This window comes from Rhinoraja longicauda, chromosome 4, assembly GCF_053455715.1.
Source record: "Rhinoraja longicauda isolate Sanriku21f chromosome 4, sRhiLon1.1, whole genome shotgun sequence".
NCBI lineage: Eukaryota > Metazoa > Chordata > Chondrichthyes > Rajiformes > Arhynchobatidae > Rhinoraja > Rhinoraja longicauda.
In genome coordinates, this window is record NC_135956.1 from 74,601,416 (window position 1) to 74,619,600 (window position 18,185).

The 18,185-nt window shown below is 48.0% G+C and overlaps 1 protein-coding gene across 2 annotated transcripts in view; it reads right to left on the reverse strand.

Annotated features, from left to right (window-relative positions):
* Nucleotides 1-1,045: 1,045 nt before the first annotated feature.
* Nucleotides 1,046-18,185, reverse strand: part of LOC144592886 (guanine nucleotide-binding protein G(s) subunit alpha-like) — a 219,896-nt gene continuing 202,756 nt past the window's right edge. For both annotated transcript variants that reach the window (XM_078398091.1, XM_078398092.1), the window contains exons 6-12: nt 15,534-15,588; nt 11,709-11,782; nt 9,599-9,657; nt 8,508-8,628; nt 5,715-5,845; nt 4,357-4,424; nt 1,046-2,952 (exon numbers count right to left, since the gene is read on the reverse strand). In XM_078398091.1, coding sequence (XP_078254217.1) covers nt 2,806-2,952; nt 4,357-4,424; nt 5,715-5,845; nt 8,508-8,628; nt 9,599-9,657; nt 11,709-11,782; nt 15,534-15,588 — 655 coding nt within the window. In that variant the 3' untranslated portion in view covers nt 1,046-2,805. The remainder of the gene's footprint in view (nt 2,953-4,356; nt 4,425-5,714; nt 5,846-8,507; nt 8,629-9,598; nt 9,658-11,708; nt 11,783-15,533; nt 15,589-18,185) is intronic.

The window sequence follows — 18,185 nt, forward strand, 5'->3', positions numbered from 1 at the left end:
CTCACCTCCTCTTGGACCTTTGTACAAACTTGCCGATGCCCTAAGAGTACCAAGGGGACAGAGGTGCCCTATGAAGCTGTCATACCCTCAGAACATAGAACAGCACAGGAACAGGCCCTTCACCCACAATGCATGTGCCGAACACAATGCCAAGTTAAACTGAGCTCATCTGCCTGCACATGATCCATATCCCTTTATTCCTTGTGTCCACCTAAAACCCTCTTAAACACCACCATCTTATCTGCCTTGACCTTCACCCCTGGCCTCCACCACCCTCGTTAAAGAATTGCCCATCTCCATTAAATTTCCCCCTCTCACCTCATTTCCACTCCGGGAAAAAGGTTCTGTCTATCCTATCGATGCCTCTCATCATTTTTATATACTTCTATCGTCTGCCCTCACCCTCAGACGTTCCAGAGAAAACAACCTCTCCCTATAGCTGAAACCCTCTCATCCCTTGACAGAAAGATTTGGTCTCTTGGCTCACCATATCTACCTATGTTTAGAGATGCAGCGTGGAAACAGGCCCAGCGGCCCATCGAGTCCATGCTGACCATCGATCGCCCGCACACTGGTTCCACGTTATCCCACTTTCGCACAATTTACAGAGGCCAATTAAACGACAAACCTGCACGTCTTTGGAAGGCGGGACGAAACCGGAGCACCCGGATAAAAGCCCAGGGAGGGAGAACGTACAAACAGGCAGACAGAGAGACCACCTGTAGTCAGGATTGAACCCGGTCTCTGGTGCTGTGAGGCAGCAGCTTTACCACCGCCCTACACCTGTATAACCGAGCTTGATTTTGCAATGGTAGGCGTTAAATAGGCACACAGAATATATATTTTTTTAAACTTAAAATATTATACGCAGGGGAGGCTGAGGGAGAGAGTGTGCCATCAGGTCTCCATTTTAAAGTAATATAGAATTAACACTTCCTGGGTTTCTGTCACGTAGCTGTAATTTCTTTTAACATTGTACAAATTGTACAAGTTATTCCGGACACATGAAAAGTATATACTCACAGAGACATAAAACACCTAGGTATAAAATATATAGCAGTGTAATAGTTACTAAAAAGGACATGCCTTATTGCTACAGCAATTTTTGCTTATTTTTCCAAACGGTTCCACCACTTGTTCTGAGAATGTGATTTGCATAAATTATTCAAGTCTGAGAAATTTTCACACGTCTCAAATTCTACAATATTTAAAATAAACTTTTCTAACATATCTCTTTATTAAAAGAGAAATAAAAATGTAATTCTCTTAGGCCAGACACAAAAGGTTTACACCTTAGGTTGTTTTTTTGTTTTTTGTTTCTGTTTCTACTGACTTGCACAATAATAACTGCAGATGGTACAAGAATTTAAGAACCTATCTAAATGGTACTCGACACTTCCACAATGCCTGACGCACTTGTGAAGGTCAATGAATGACCAAAGAATTACCAAACATGTATACCTAGCAAAAAAACCTTGGTTCCCATAGAAATAATTCCATGTCGCTTGATCGGACTCTAATGTGTTAAAGCTGAAAATCCAAAACAAGGCATGATCTTGCAACACCTCATCACCTGTGATCTCTTCTTGTAAAGGTAAGTGGTTAGTTTGCATAATTTATACATTTGTTTTTTTTTTACTAAAGAGCGTTTCCCTTCTTTATAAACCAGGAAAAAAAAAACCTAAATTCTACAGATAAACATCCTATCTGCAGCCACAGCTGGAGAAAGAGGTTTTTCAACATGAAGCTGTACAACGCAGTCAAACATACTTACATCTTAGCTCATTTTACAAGTACAGCCATAATCAAGGCACAGAGATCATCTACAAGTATTCTTTTCAATAAAGTTGTACAAAATAATACATTTTACAGTCTGTACAAGATAATAATCCAGCAGTGAAACAAAGAGAAAAAAAATAAAGGAACGAATGCTGGGGCTAGTGGCCTGTTCGCGAGTCGACCCGAAGAGGTCACGATGGACAGCTTGAACAAACATTAGTGTGTGGTGGTTTCAACCTAGGTGGCTAGGCCAAAGCAGTCCCCGTTCAAGACCTAACGTGCGCTGAGACTCCAAAGCTCCAGGACCTCAAAAATGTCTCCTACAAGTAGGCCTCGGACATCCCGCCTCTTTACTATTCCTGTGCCCCAGTTGGCTTAAGACGAGGTCCTTTTTTCAGCCGAACTGCCATTCTTAACGCAGAAAACCGTGAAACTATTAAACGTTCTGGGTGCTGCTACATTGTGTGACCTTCCTCGATAGTTTTTTTTATTTGTTTTAAATTACCCTGATGCAAAAAAGTGCATTGTCGTCCTAATATATATTTTCCCCGTCAAGTACTCTTGAGCATTGTGTTGTAGAGAAACCCAGAGCGAGAGAGAGAGAGAAAGAGGTTGGTAAATGGGCTGTGGTCAGTTGCCCAGTTACAGAGCTGGGCAGTAGGGCGGGAGGGGGGGGGGGTGGGGGGGGGGGAACAAGAGCGATGAGTTTGCAGGGAGATGGGCCTGAGGTACATACCCAGACTGCTGTCAAGACACGAGAGGTAACCAGTGGTCTCGGTGGAACCAGGGAGGGGGGGGGAGTGAAATACGGCGGAGTTTTGAAGAAGAAAAACAAACGAACATGGAGCGAGGTGCACTAAATAAAGTGAAGTCAGGAATGAAGAACAAAATGACGTCCAGAGAGAGAGAGAGAGAGAGAGCAAAATCGACACACGTCTCTCGCATTTCTTCCACCCCTGCGCGGGTCACGTCGAGGGTACGGAAACTAGCAGAGTCCAAAAACCAAGGGGTCTGATTGATTCTCCATCACAACAGCTCGTATTGCCGAAGGTGCATTCTCTGAATAATGTCCCGACAATCGTTGAATACCCTGCGAATGTTTTCGGTGTCCACCGCGCAGGTGAAGTGAGGGTAACAGTAGTGGCGTCCATCTCCGCTCGCTGTACTGATCCTCTGTGGGAAGAGAGGGAAGCCTTCAGACTTGAGAGATACAGCACGGAAACACCGGAGATAGTGCAAACCAGGATCGGAGGTCCCTTCCCACACAACGTTGAGACAGGTCCTTTGGCCCACCGATCCACACAATAGGGACCCCTGCCACCCCAGTAACGGACTGTTCCAGATGCTACGGTCAGGCAAACGCCTCCGCTGTCACGCTGTGAAAACGGAGAGGATGAGACGGAGTTTCTTCCCACAGGCCATCAGGACTGTCAACTTTTATAACTCCAGGGACTAAATTTTGTCTACACTATAGTAACTTTATTAACTTTATTTATATGCTGTAACTGTAATTCTTTTTTTGTGCACAAAATGGCGTTGAGAGAGAGAGAGCAAAATTGACACACGTCTCTCGCATTTCTTCCACCCCTGCGCGGGTCACTTTCATTTCACTGCACATCGTGTATGTGTATGTGACAAATAAACTTGACTTGACAATAGGTACAGGAGGAGGCCATTCGGCCCTTCGAGCTAGCACCGCCATTCAATGTGATCATGGCTGATCATTCTCAATCAGTACCCCGTTCCCCTGTACACGAGATCTATCCTACACACTCGGGATAATTTGCCGACATAACCTACAAACCTGCACGTCTTTGGAGTGTGGGAGGAACCCGGAGCACCCGGAGAAAGCCCACGCGATCACAGGGAGAACATATAAACTCCGTACACACAGCAGCCGTGGTCAGGATCGAACCCGGGTCTCTGGGGCTGTGAGGCAGCAACTCTACCGATGCGCCACTGTGTCGCGCTTTGCTCTGCCATTGAGGGTAGGACAGAGGGAGGGATGGTGTTCCTGGCAGTGGACTGAGCCCTGAGGATGGAGGCTCAGAGCTGTGGACATAGGATGAAGGAGGAAGGTGAGGAAAATGCCTCGGCATTTCACAAAGAGAGTGGCTCTGATCTGGATTTCAGGGCTTTGTGGAAACAGAATTAATTCAGAGCAATTGATAGGCGGGAACGATTGGCAGAGTTTTTGACTGAATTGAACGATTGAGAGTATGGAAATACGCCCTTTGGTCCACCGAGTCCATGCTGACCATCGATCACCCCTTCACACTAGCTTTACAAACCAGAAGCAATTTACAGTAGCTAATTAACCTGCACGTCTTTGCGATGCGGGAGGAAACTGGAGCACCCGGAGGAAACCCACGCGGTCACGGGGAGAACGTGCAAACCCCACACAGACAGCATCCGTAGTCAGGGTTGAATCCGGGTCCCTAGCGCTGTGAGGCAGCGGCTCTACCAGCTGTGCCACTGCGGGGAATTAGCTGGGGAATGGGACTGCTCCACAACGGGTCAGCATTGACTTGACGGGCTGAATGGCCACTACAGCACCTCCCACGGTGGAATACTCACAAGAAACTCGTCTCGTACAAAATATTTCGCTCGTGTAACTCTGGCATCTTCTCCAGGTTCTGGCGTCGCTGCTCCCAAGACAAAAAAGGTACAAAGGTCACAGTCTTAAAACAGATTGGCTGACTTTTCTGGCAACTACCAGGGGTCAGTGAACCGTTCAATGAAGTGCAATGTTCCTCAGAGCGGTAGGACAGAGACATTCCAACAAGTATTCTGTAAGGGTCACGAATAGCAAGTTCTTGATCTAACAGGATTGTGGACAATCCTTTCCCTGACCGATCCCCATATCCCTCCGTTCCCCATATCCCTCCGTCCCCCATATCCCTCCGTCCCCCATATCCCTCCGTCCCCCATATCCCTCCGTCCCCCATATCCCTCCGTTCCCCATATCCCTCTGTTCCCCATTACGGCATCTGCAGTTCCTTGTGTCAACAGATTAAGGACGGTGGGACAAAGGCAGATGTGATTAGCCATGATTATATGGAACGGAGGGACAGGCTCGTGGGGTCTGATGGTCTACTCCTGGTTCTTATCCTCTTATGAGGTCAAAGAGTCAAATATACCCATCGGGCCAACTTGCCCTCACCGACTAACATGTCCCATCTACACTAGTCCCACTTGCCTGTGTTTGGCCCATATCCCTCTAAACCTTCCCTATCCATGCACCTGTCTAAATGCTTCTTAAACGTTGCAATAGTCCCTGCCTCAACTACCTCCTCCGGCAGCTCGTTCCACACACCCACCACTCTGCGTGAAAAAATTACCCGTCAGATTCCTATAAGTTCTTCCCCCTTCACCTTAAAACTATGCCCTCTGGTTCTCGATTCCCCCACTCTGGGCAAGAATCTCTGCACATCAACCCGATCTATTCCTCTCATGATTTTATACACCTCTAAAAGATGTACACCTATATATATATATATATATAACATATATATATATATATACACCCTTCTGTGCTCCATGAAATAGAGTCCTGGCCAGCTCAACCACTCCCTGTTGCTCAGGCCCTTGTATCATGGCAACATCCTCGTAAATCTTCTCTGCACCCTCTGTAACTTAAACAACATCTTTCCTGTAACATGGTGCCCAGAAATGAGCACAATACCCTACATGTGGCCTCACCAATGTCTTATATAACTGCAACATGACCCCCCAACTTCTACACGTAATACTCTTTGACTGACGAAGGCCAATGTGCCAAAGGGCTTTTTGACCCCCCCCAATCTACCGGCGACTCCACCTTCAAGGAACTGTGAGGTGCGGCCATAATCACAGTGAATGGTTGAAGGTGCTTGGTGAACAGCCCCGTCCCCTTCCTGTTCCTAACGGGACCCAGGGAAGCTAGGAGCATTTACCGTCATCTGGAGTGGTGTAATGCGTGTACTCCGGAAAATAGTCTTCTATTTTGGATTTCCCCGCCAACACTTTCTCCGCCAGTAGGTCTTGTTTGTTCAGGAAGAGGATGACGGAGATTGTTCGCAGCCACCTAGCGGGAGGGAAGAGCTGTGAGTGCACAGGAGAACGGCCGACACTGTCCATCGGAGTCAATATCACCAGCAACTTGTCCTGGACCATCCCTATTGAAGCAATGGCCATGAAAGCACACCCACGCCTCTACTTCCCTCAGGAGGCTTAGGAAGTTCAGCATGTTCCCAACAACCCTCACCAACTTCCACAGATGCGGCGTGGAAAACATTGTATCGGGATGCATCACAGCATGGTTTGGGAACAGCTCCATCCAACACCGCAAGAAATTGTGGATGCAGCCCAGACCATCACACAAACCAACCTCCCTACCATTGACTCCATTTATACCTCACGCTGCCTCGGCAAGGCCAGCAGCATAATCATGGACCAGTCTCACCTCTGGTCACTCCCTCTTCTCCACTCTCCCATCAGGCAAGATGTACAGAAGTGTGAAAACGCACACCTCCAGATTCAGCAACAGTTTCTTCCCAGCTGTTATCAGTAAACTGAACCATCCTATCAACACCTAGAGAGTGGTTCTGAGCGACTACATACATTTTTGAAGACCCTCGGACTATCTTTAATCGGACTTTACTGGATTTCATATTGCACTAAACATTATTCCCTTTATCTTGTTTCTGTACAATGTGGATGGCTCAATTGAAATCATGTATTGTCTTTCCGCTGACTGGTTAGCACGCAACAAAAAGCTTTTCACTGCACCTCGGCGCACGTGACAATAGACTAAATTATAACTAAGATAGCTGTAGTTATATCTGATGCAGTTACAAGCATACTATCAGATTGCATCACAGCTTGGTTTGGGAACACTCTGGCCAAGACCGTAAGAAATTGCAGAGTGTCATAGATGTAGCCCAGTCCATCACACAGACCAGACCTCCCACCCATTGACTCCATCTACACGTCACACAGCCTTGAAAAAGCAGCCAATATAATCCAAGACTTGTTCCATCCTGATCATGCATTCTTCCCCCTGCTCCTGCCTGGCAGAAGGTACAGAAGCTTGAAAGCACTCACCACCGGATTTAGGGCCAGCTTCGTCCCTTCTTGATCAGCCATCTTTGGCAAGTTGGGCCGACATAGAGACAGACGGCGAGGAAACTGACCCTTCGGCCCACATTGTTCATGCTGACCGAGATACCCCATCTACACTGGTCCCACCTGCGCACATTTTGCCCATATTCCTCTCAACCTTTCCAAACCAACATAATCAAAGACGTCCAACCCCACCTGGCAGAAGGTGCAGAAGCTTGAAAGCGCACACCACTGTACTCAGAAACAGCTTCTTCCCCTCTGTTATCAGGCTTCTGACCAGTCCTTCCACAAGTTAGGGTCCTGCCCGATTCACCTCTATCGCATTGTGGGCATTGGACTTTGTCTGTGAAACTGATGCGCTACAATGCTGAGAACTCTGCACTCTGTGTCTTCCCCTTTGCTCTATGCATTGTACTTGGGTTTGACTTGATTGTATTTATGTCGAGTACATGTAATCCATTTGAATCTTCCACTTTGCTCTATCTATTTTATTCGAGTTTGATCAGATTGTGATCGAGTTTGATCTACGTGTGGTGTATTTGATCTGTTTGGATAGCATGCAAAACAAAGCTTTTCACTGTACCTCGTTACACGTGGCAAGAATAAATGTAAACCTAAATGTGGGTCCAGCCTGAATAGCTCATTAATTCATCCCAGCCTCAGTTCCTACCTCTGCCTTGTGTCGTGCAGTTATACACCAATCGTCAAATTCCCAAGAAACTTCAAGTTCTAGAAAATCTCGTTAGAAACACAATTGTGTCAATGGAAAACAAAGCGGGCTCCAGAGTATCAGACTCGCAACAATACAGCTATGGTTCCTCCAGGGTTTACAAAAACGAATGTCTTTTTAATAGCTATAGTTTATTTTAATGTCTGCAACTATCCAATCTTTAATTGAGGACCATAGCACAAGAACTAATAGAAGTGACTGCTTGTCAATTTCAATGGCTAACCGCAGTGAAACTATCAGCTATGATCCAAAAGGACAATAGTGTTTAATTACTGCGGGGAGGTTACATGGAAACATCTTTCTCCCAGACTGTTTTTCCTCAGGACAGTTTTTTTCTGCTTGTTAATTTGCAAAGTATTTTTGAGTGGTTTTCCAGTTCCCAATCAAAATCACGTTAGAACCATTTTGGTTTGTGTTATACCCTAATTCATTAATCGTGTTATGTCCAATTTGTGTTACTGACGTGCATGTTCTAAGCAGAAGTTTTAGTTTGGTTTAGTTTAGAGATACTGGGTGGAAACAGCCCTTCGGCTCACTGAGTCCGCACCGACCAACGATCAGCCGTGCACCAGTTTTATCCCACACACTGCCACAATTTACAGGAGCCAATTAACGTACAAACCTGCACGTCTTTGGAGTGTGGGAGGAAACCGGAGAACCCGGGGGGAAGCCCACGTGGTCACGGGGAGAACGTACAAACTCCGTACAGACAGTACCCGTAGTCAGGATCGAACCTGGGTCTCTGGCGCTGTGAGGCAGCCACTCTCCCGCTGCTTCACCGCGCCGCCCCTTGCGAAGGACAGCTTTAAAAAGTCACCGACGTCAGTTCTAGAGACACTTTGTAAACTCTAAGACAACGCTAGAGCGAGCGGTGAGGTCAGGCTTGCACCCCTACCTGTTGTTCCAGATGCTTTTGAAGAGATCGAGAGCTTCTCGGAGTCGATTGGTGTTGTTGTCTTCCCGTATCACCATGTTGTAGCTGCTGCTGGCCACCACAAAGATGATCGCTGTGACGTCTGTGTGTGGACAGTGGTAGACCACCCAGTGCGGTCCACGCAGGGACAGGAGGGCACAAGGGAGAGGAGGAAGAGAGCAGGATTATTAGGGGGGGCCAGCAGACAAAAAAACCCAATGACAACTGAAGTCTCTCGCTGCTGCAAGGGGCCACGTGCTGGGGTCTACAACCAGCTGATTTAGTTTAGAGATACAGCACCACCGAGCCTGTGCCGACTAGCGATCACCTGTACACGGATTACATCCGACACACGAGGCACAATTTACAGAAGCCAATTAACCTACAAATTTGCACGTCTTAGAAATGTGGGAGGAAACCATAGCACCTGGAGAAAACCCACGCCGTCATAGGGAGCGTACAAACTCCGCACAGACGGCACATGTAGTCAGGATGGAACCCGGGTCTCTGGCGCTGTGAGGCAGCAACTTTACCGCTGAGCCACTGTGCCGTCCGACAACTCAGTTTAGTTTATTTACCAAATACAGTGTGGAAACAGGCCCTTCGGCCCACCGAGTCCGCGCCGCCCAGCGATCACCCATACACCAACTCTTAAGTTATCACAGTTTTGCGTCTAACACACGAGGGACAATTTTTTAGATTTAGATATACAGCGCGGAAACAGGCCCTTCGGCCCACCGAGTCCGCGCCGCCCAGCGATCCCCGCACATTAACACTATCCCACACACACTAGGGACATTTTTTACATATTACCCAGTCAATTAACCTTCATACCTTTGCAGAAACCAATAAACCAATTCACAAACCTGTACGTCTTTGGAGTGTGGGAGGAAACGGGAGCACCCGGAGAAAACCACGCGTTCACAGGGAGAACGTGCAAACTCCGTACAGACAGCACCCGTAGTCAGGATTGAACCCGGGTCTCTGGCGCTATGAGGCTGCAACTTTCCCACAGCTCCACCGTGCTAAGAAGCAAGGGTTTGTATTTGAAAGACTCATCCCGGCTTACTAACCATTGAAGCACTGAATCCACTTCCTCCTCTCGTCTCTCTGTCCTCCTACGTCGAACATACTGGAAGAGAGAGACGGCACAGTTGAGGTCCATCGTAATGAAACACACACAGTCCAGGCTGGGTCACAGCAACACTTACACAGTGACTTCACAACACTGATGACAGAAAATGTTGACAGTTCGACAATAGAATGATTTTTTGGTCTCTGCACTGTGCTGAAAGATGCTCACTATTACGTCACTTTCTGCTGGAAAATAGGACTCAAAATTAATCCACAGTGAATGGACTGATTAAGCTTTGCCTGTGAACATATTAGGAACCAAATTCACTGCCGTAATCTCCAACTTTTCCAATCCCACACTGATATTGCTCAGAGCTTGGAGAATTCTCAAGTTGGCATCTGACAGTCAACAGATATTACCTGTCCACATTCTTCACAGATGCTGCCTGACCTGCTGAATTACTCCAGCACTTTGTGTCTTTTTCTGTAGTAAACCTTGATCTACAGTTCCTACAGTTCCCTACACTCTCGGGGGCAATTTACAGAAGCCAATTACCCTACAAACCTGTACATCTTTGGAATGTGGAGCACCCGGAGAAAATCTACGCGGTCACAGAGAGAACGTACAAACCCCGTACAGACAGCGCCCGTAGTCAGGATTGAACCCGGGTCTCTGGCGCTGTAAGGCAGCAACTCTACCACTGCACCATTGTGTTGCCCCGAGCTCTCGAATAACTCCCTGAACTAATCACAATCTGTCACAGCTGGGATTTAACTCGTCTAATCTGTCTGATCACAGTTTTTAAATGTGCTAAAAATCTCAATGTCGTTGGATGCACATATGTGTGGCTGAAGTACCATATCACTCCATCCATTCACATGTTAGGGAGTACCTATGTACTTGTCTCCCTTTATTATCACAGCCAACAATGGACCATTGTGGGCTCCACCTTTCTCAAGGTGTCGGCTCTGATTCGGTCGGTACCTTTTAGATTTAGATTTTTTAGATTTTAGATTTAGAGATACAGCGCGGAAACAGGCCCTTCGGCCCACTGAGTCCACACCGCCCAGCGATCCCCGCACACTAACACTATTCCACACCCATTAGGGTCAATTTTTACATTTGCCCAGCCAATTAACCTACATACCTGTAAGTCTTTGGAGTGTGGGAGGAAACCGAAGATCTCGGAGAAAACCCACGCAGGTCACGGGGAGAACGTACAAACTCCATACAGATGGCGACCCGTAGTCAGGATCGAACCTGAGTCTCCGGCGCTGCATTCGCTGTAAGGCAGCAACTCTACCGCTGCGCCACCCGTGCCGCCTTTTCACGCCTCTTGTCCCCCTCTCCCCTGAAGAAGGGTCTCGACCCGAAACGTCACCTACTCCAGAGAAGTTGCCTCACCCTCTGAGTTACTCCAGCATTTTGTGTCCATCTTAGGGGGGCACCTATTGTAGTAAAGCCATGGTCCCAGCACAGAGCTTTGGAAAGACTACTGTTCAATGTTGACCACTCTCTCCTTGAACGACATACAGACAGGTGCATCGGGCGTGACTCTGTGTCTGAACAGAGTTTGCACAGCGAAATGTTTTTCTTTACTTGAGGAAACCTTCGCCAGCGGTGGGTGTCCTCATCAGAATATTCAATGCATGCTGAGGATAGAGGCAGGCATCTTTTTAAGAATAAGGGGTAGGCCATTTAGAACTGAGATGAGGAAAAACTTTTTCAGTCAGAGAGTTGTGAATCTGTGGAATTCTCTGCCTCAGAGGGCAGTGGAGGCCAATTCTCTGAATGCATTCAAGAGAGAGCTAGATAGAGCTCTTAAGGATAGCGGAGTCAGGTGGTATGGGGAGAAGGCAGGAACGGGGTACTGATTGAAAATAATCAGCCATGATCACATTGAATGGCGGTGCTGGCTCGAAGGGCCGAATGGCCTCCTCCTGCACCTATTGTCTGTTGTCTACCTCGGTACACGTGACAATAAACTAAACTTAAAATCAAACATCCTCCCTCCTCCACGCTGTATTACTTTCTCGTTGAAGGAACCATTGTTGGGAGAGTTGGAATGATCTTGCCACGGTTCGAAGTACAAGTGTGATCATACTCACTGAAAATTTACTTTGTCAACTTGAAATCGTGTTTCAAAAATCCCTGATGTCAAAACTCTGCATCGAAGCAAATCCTGTCGGAATGAAAAAGAAGGACATTCACAAATAATTCTGGCTCATTCGAGGTTCTGCCAGCATACCGAGCAACAGATACGTAATTAATAAAGGGAAGACAAATTTCTTTACACAAGCCGTGCAGGAAGGAACTGCAGATGCTGGTTTATACCGAAAGTAAACAAAAAATGCTGGAGTAACATGCCTTGGCTTATTCGATCTCTGGGTTGCCAAACATTTTAACTCCCCTTCCTATTCCCATACTGACCTTAGACTCATAAAACCTGGAGTAACTTAGTGGATCAGGCAGCATCTCTGGTGACGTTACGGGACGAGACCCTACTTCAGACTGAAGAAGTCACCTATTCCTTTTCTCCAGAGATGGTGCATGACCCGCTGAGTTACTCCAGTTTAAAAAAAAATCTATTATCGGTTTAAACCAGCATCTGCAGTTTCTTCCTACCCACACTGACCTTTCTGTCCTGGGCCTCCTCCACTCTCGGAGCGAGGCCAAATGCAAATTGGAGGAACGGCACCTCATATTTCGCTTGTGCAGCTTACAACACAGAGGCATGAGTGTTGATTTCTCTCATTTCAAGTAACTCCCCCCCTCTTTCGCCCTCCCCAATATTCGTCATCCTGCCAGTTCCACTGTCCACATCCTTGTATCCCTCTCGTTAGCACGTCTTCCCCAGCCTACAATGGGCCATTGTGGGCTCCACCCTTTCATACATTTCCAGTATATGCAGTTTTCTGGCTTTTATTCGGTCATTAATTCTTACTTGGAAGCATTCACTACTTGAAACAACTAACAACTAACCACAACATGGGAAACACATTGGCATGTATCTAAATACGAGTCACATATTGAGACATTAATAACATATTTAAGGAATGCTTGATGGGTGGCCGGTGGATTCAGGACATATGAGTACTGCACTTTAGGACATTAAAGGTATACGGATGATGGCCTTTATACGGTTGAGACCTTTACGAGGATGTTGCCAGGACTCGAGCTGTAGGGAGAGGTTGAGCAGGCTGGGACTCTACTCCTTGGAGTGCGGGAGGATGAGTGGTGATTTAATGGGCGACACGGTGGCGCAGCGGTAGAGCTACTGCCTTACAGCGCCAGAGACCCGGGTTCGATCCTGACTACAGGTGCTGTCTGTACGGAGTTTGTACATTCTCCCCGTGACCCACGTGAGTTTTCTCCGAGATCTTTTGTCTCCTTCCACACATCAAAGACACACAGGTTTGTAGGTTAATTGGCGGTGTGAATTGTAAATTGTCCCTTGGTGCAGACTCGGTGGGCCACAGGGCCTGTTTCCGCACTGTATCATTAAACTAAACTAAACTAAACAAGAGGGGTACAAAATCATGGGAAGAATAGATCGGGTAGACGCACAAAGTCGCACAGAGTCGGGGGACCGAGAACCAGAGGAAGTAGGCCACGTGGAGGGGGAAAGATTTAATAGGAATCTGAATGGTAACCTTTTTACACAAATGATGGTGGGTGTATGGAACGAGCTGCCGGAGAAGGTAGTTGAGGCAAGGTCTATTGCAACATTTAAGAAACAATTAGACAGATACATGGATAGGGCAGGATTAGAAGTATATGAGCCAAACGCAGGCAAGTGGGACTAGTGCAGATGTTGGTTGGCATAGGCAAGTTGCGTGGCAAAGTTGACATGTTGGTTGGTTGGTTGGTAAGTTGAGTTGAAGGGCCTGTTTCCACGCTGTATGACTCTATGAACTTTTGATCATTGTGATCATGGCTGATCATCTACAATCAGTAAACCGTGCCTGCCTACTCCCCATATTCCTTGATTCCACTAGCCCCGAGAGCTCTATCTAACTCTCTTTCAAATTCATCCAGTGATTTGGCTTCCACTAGTGGAGACAGGTACTAAAGCAGTGTTCAAGGGGCTTTTCGACAGGCACATGGATCTGCGGGAGATGGATCAGGTGCAGACAGATGAGATGAGCTTATTGGGGCATCATGTTAGGCACGGGTATTGTGGGCTGAAGGGCCTGTTGCTCTGCTGTGATGGTCTACATTCTATGTGGTGTAACCGGCCAGCTTCTGGGTTCAAAGTGTATGATGATGTGAAGCAATGCAGTAAACCCTGGTTTTAACGGAGCCCCTACCAAAGCCACCTCGCACCATCTCCCTGACCGTTTACAGCCCCGGCCTCCACCCCCACCCCTGATCAGCAGCAAGGTGCATCAGTGAGCCCCCGATCACCCACTGCACGGTCCGGTGACATTGCAGCTCATGTGGTAGCCCCCGGGCACAGCACTTCCTTCAGGCTGCCGCCACTGACACGGCACATCCGGTCACCAGGGGGCGCCCTCCCCTCTCACCAGCTGACACCTCGACGGCAGTGCCTCCTCCTCCTCCACCTCCCGTCACTCTGCCTCCTCCTCCTCCTCCCGTCACTCACCCTCCTCCACCTCCTGTCACTGCCTCCTCCTCCTCCTCCTCCCGTCACTCACCCTCCTCCTCCTCCGTCACTCTGCCTCCTCCTCCTCCCGTCACTCTGCCTCCTCCTCCTTCTCCCGTCACTCTGCCTCCTCCTCCTCCTTCTCCCGTCACTCTGCCTCCTCCTCCTCCTCCTCCCATCACTCTGCCTCCTCCTCCTCCTTCTCCCGTCACTCTGCCTCCTCCTCCTCCATCTCCCGTCACTCTGCCTCCTCCTCCTCCTCCTTCTCCCGTCACTCTGCCTCCTCCTCCTCCACCTCCCGTCACTCTGCCTCCTCCTCCTCCCGTCACTCACCCTCCTCCTCCTCCCGTCACTCTGCCTCCTCCTCCTTCTCCCGTCACTCTGCCTCCTCCTCCTCCTCCTCCCGTCACTCACCCTCCTCCTCAGTTGCCGGCATACTCCACCCTGGAAGCTGCAGCAGGTGAGATGGGAGGGAGCCCCACGGTGACCGATCGCGCCCTGTCAGTAGCAGTGACCTGAAGAAAGCGCTTCCTGTGGGGGCTACAACGTGAGCCGCAGCAATAGCCGTGTGAACCGGTGAAGATGGGCTTGCTGCTGCAGACCAGCGGCATCGACCCCTAGATTGAAGATGAATTGACATAAAGTGCTGGAGTAACTCAGCTGACTGAATCAGTCTGAAGGATCCTGACGTCACCTATCCATGTTCTCCAGAGATGCTGCCTGACCCGCTGTGTCTCTTTGTGTATTAACCATCATCTACAGTGTTTCTACTACACACAATAATACCTTGCTCTGTTACAACCAAAGATAATAGAGCAGAGCAAGATTGACCACTCGACCCCAAAAACCGTAGCACGTCATGGCGCCATTTTAGTAGGCAGAAACTTGCAGAAACATTTTAAAAGAAAAATAACAAACATCTGTGAATTGATAGATGAGATATATTCTGCATTTTTATGGTATCATCACACATACTGTTCCCCCAAAACACTGATTACACTACGAGAGGCATAGCGATCGGCGGGTTTTGCTTACTAAAATGGCGGACGTTACGCTCCTTTGCGTACTACACTTCAGTATAGGCGATTTTGACGGAGTGGTTCATCTTGCTCCTCTAGTATCTTTGGTTACAATGGACAATCGGCAATAACGGACACCATTCGGCCCCCTATCGTCTGTTTTAACGAGGGTTTACTATATTAACCAGGCCGTGAACAGTTTACCATTGAATTCACTCAACAGAAACCCACAGAGTGCGTGTGGGCGAGAGGTGACAGTACATCTATTACACTGTGGCCATGCACTGGTTAAAGATTCAGCCACTCACCTGATCAGACGGGGAATAGTCATTTTGCTGCACTTGGTCAATTCTGTCTAAGAAGCTGGAAAAGAAAATCAAAACATCGCAGTTTAATTCCGTTTTTCATAAATAGAAAGGAAAACAAGACTCTTGTTTGCAGCACGGTGGCACAGCGGCAGCATTGCTGTCTTACAGCGCCAGAGACCAGGGTTCGATCCCGACTACGGGTGGTGTCTGTACGGAGTTTGCACGTTCTCCCTGTGACCCCGTGGGTTTCCTCCGGGTGCTCCGGTTTCCTCCCACATCCCAAAGACCCGCAGGTTGGTAGGTTCCTTGGCCCTCTGTAAATTGCCCCGAGTGTGTAGGGAGTGGATGGGAAAATGGGATTGCATAAAACTAGGGTGACCATTGAACTAGGATCAATGGTCGGCATGGCACATCAGGGACGGGGAGAATTACCTGGACGCTGTTTCTGGAGGCAGTGACCCCCGCAGGAGTAGCTGCTTCCAATGTGGTCCGTGGTCAAGAGGAGGGTGTGACTGCTAGTGAGGCAGGCAGTGGAACAGGGGCGAGGACTGAGTTAGAGGAGCCTCAGCCCTTGAGCTTGTCAGGCGGGTCTGAGATTCCTGCTCCCTGTACAACCGAGTGTGGGGGCTGTGGGAAGGATGAGCAACCTGACATGGTGTGGTTCAGGAGGCCATTCGAGAGGAGATGGGGGGAAAAATTTGTCGTTGTGATTGGAGATAGTATAATTAGGGGCATTGACACGAGGATCGAGTAATAAAATCTGACAATGTGCCCTTTAACCACATGTGATTTTTTCTATTACAAATCTCAAATTGTGGAGTTCAGCGGCAAATAAATAAATGATGGGTCTTTGTCCCAAACGATAGACATTAGACAATTATGGAGGACACTGTAGTACAAGGAACAAAGTGGATGAGCTTGTAGCACAGTTAGACATTGGTAGGTATGATGTTGTGGGCATTACAGAGACACGGCTGCAAGACTATCGAAGCTGAGAGCTGAATATTCAAGGACACACGTCCTATCGAAAAGACGGACAGGTGGGCAGAGGGAGTGGGGTAGCTCCTCTGGTAAGGTATAAAATTCGGTCATTAGCTAAGGGTGACAGGATCGGGAGATGAAGAGTCCTTGTGGGTAGAGCTGAGAGACTGCAAGGTAAAAATACCCCAAATGGGAGTTGTTTAAAGGCCCCAAAACGGTAGCGAGGCAGTGGGGAGAAAGCATGGGCTCTACAGAAGGACTTAGACAGGTTGGGAGAGTGGGCTGAGAAATGGCAGATGGAATACAGCATTGCAAAGTGTGGAGTCATGCATTTTGGTAGTAGGAATAAAAGCATAGATTATTTTCTAAACAGAGAGAGAATTCAGAAATTCCCAAGGCACAAAGGGACTTGGGACTGCTGGTGCAGGACTCTCTAGAAATTAATCTGCAAGTCAAATCGATAGTAAGGAAGGCAAACGCAATGCTAGCATTTATTTTGAATGGACTAGAATACAAAAACAAGGATGTAATGCTGTAATGCAGTGCCTTTTAGCGCTGGTCAGTCCACATTTGGAATATTGTGAGCAATTTTGGGCACCATACCTGAGGAATGATGTGCTGGTGCTGGAGAGGGCCCAGAGGAGGTTTACAAGAATGATCCCCGGAATGAGTGGATTAACATATGATGTGCATTTGATGGCACTGGGCCTGTACTCACTGGAGTTTAGAAGGATGAGGGGGGACCTCTTTGAAACCTTCCAAATAGTGAAAGGCCTGGATAGAGTGGATATGGAGAGGATGTTTCCACCAGTGGGAGAGTCTAGGCCCAGAGGTCATAGCCTGAGAATTAAAGGACGTTCCTTTAGGAAGGAGATGAGGAGGAATTTCTTTAGTCAGAGGGTGGTGAATCTGTGGAATTCTTTGCTACAGACGGTGGTGGAAGCCGTCAATGGAGGCTAAATCAGGATATTTTTATGGGGGAGATTGACAGATTATTCATTGATATGGTTGTCGGGGGTTATGGGCAGGAGAATGGGGTTAAGAGGTAAAGATCAGCCATGATTGAATGGCGTAGATGATGGGCCGAATGGCATTATTCTGCTGCTATCACTTATGAATATGAACTTATATATAACCTGTGGGCTGAAGGGCCTGTTTCCATATTGTTTCTCTGAATGACAATAAACTAAAGTCTCTGCCTCTTGCCTTGAAGTAGTGACCTTGGAAAGTACAACAGTCTTTAGACTTTAGAGATACACAGCGGAAACAGGCCCTTCGTCCACCAGTCCGTGCCGACCAGCAATCGGCCCACACACTGGCGCTATCCGACACACCAGGGAACATTTACAATTTTACCACAGCCAATTAACCCGTACGTTTTTGGAGTGCGGTCGGAAACAGGAGCACCCGGGAAAAACCTATGTGGTCACAGGGAGAACGCACAAACTCCTTACAGACAGCACCTGTAGTCAGGATCAAACTCGGGTCTCTGGCGCCGTAAGGCAGCAACTCTACCGCTGCACCACCCGACATGCTCTACTCCTGCCACTGACAGGCCTGACACTGACCTTTGTTTCAGGTCCCCAGCAAGGCCCTTTCATTTCAAAGGCCAAGGTTGCCGTAGCTGTTTGTGGTTTATATCAACCATTTGGATGAGAATGCAGAAGGCAT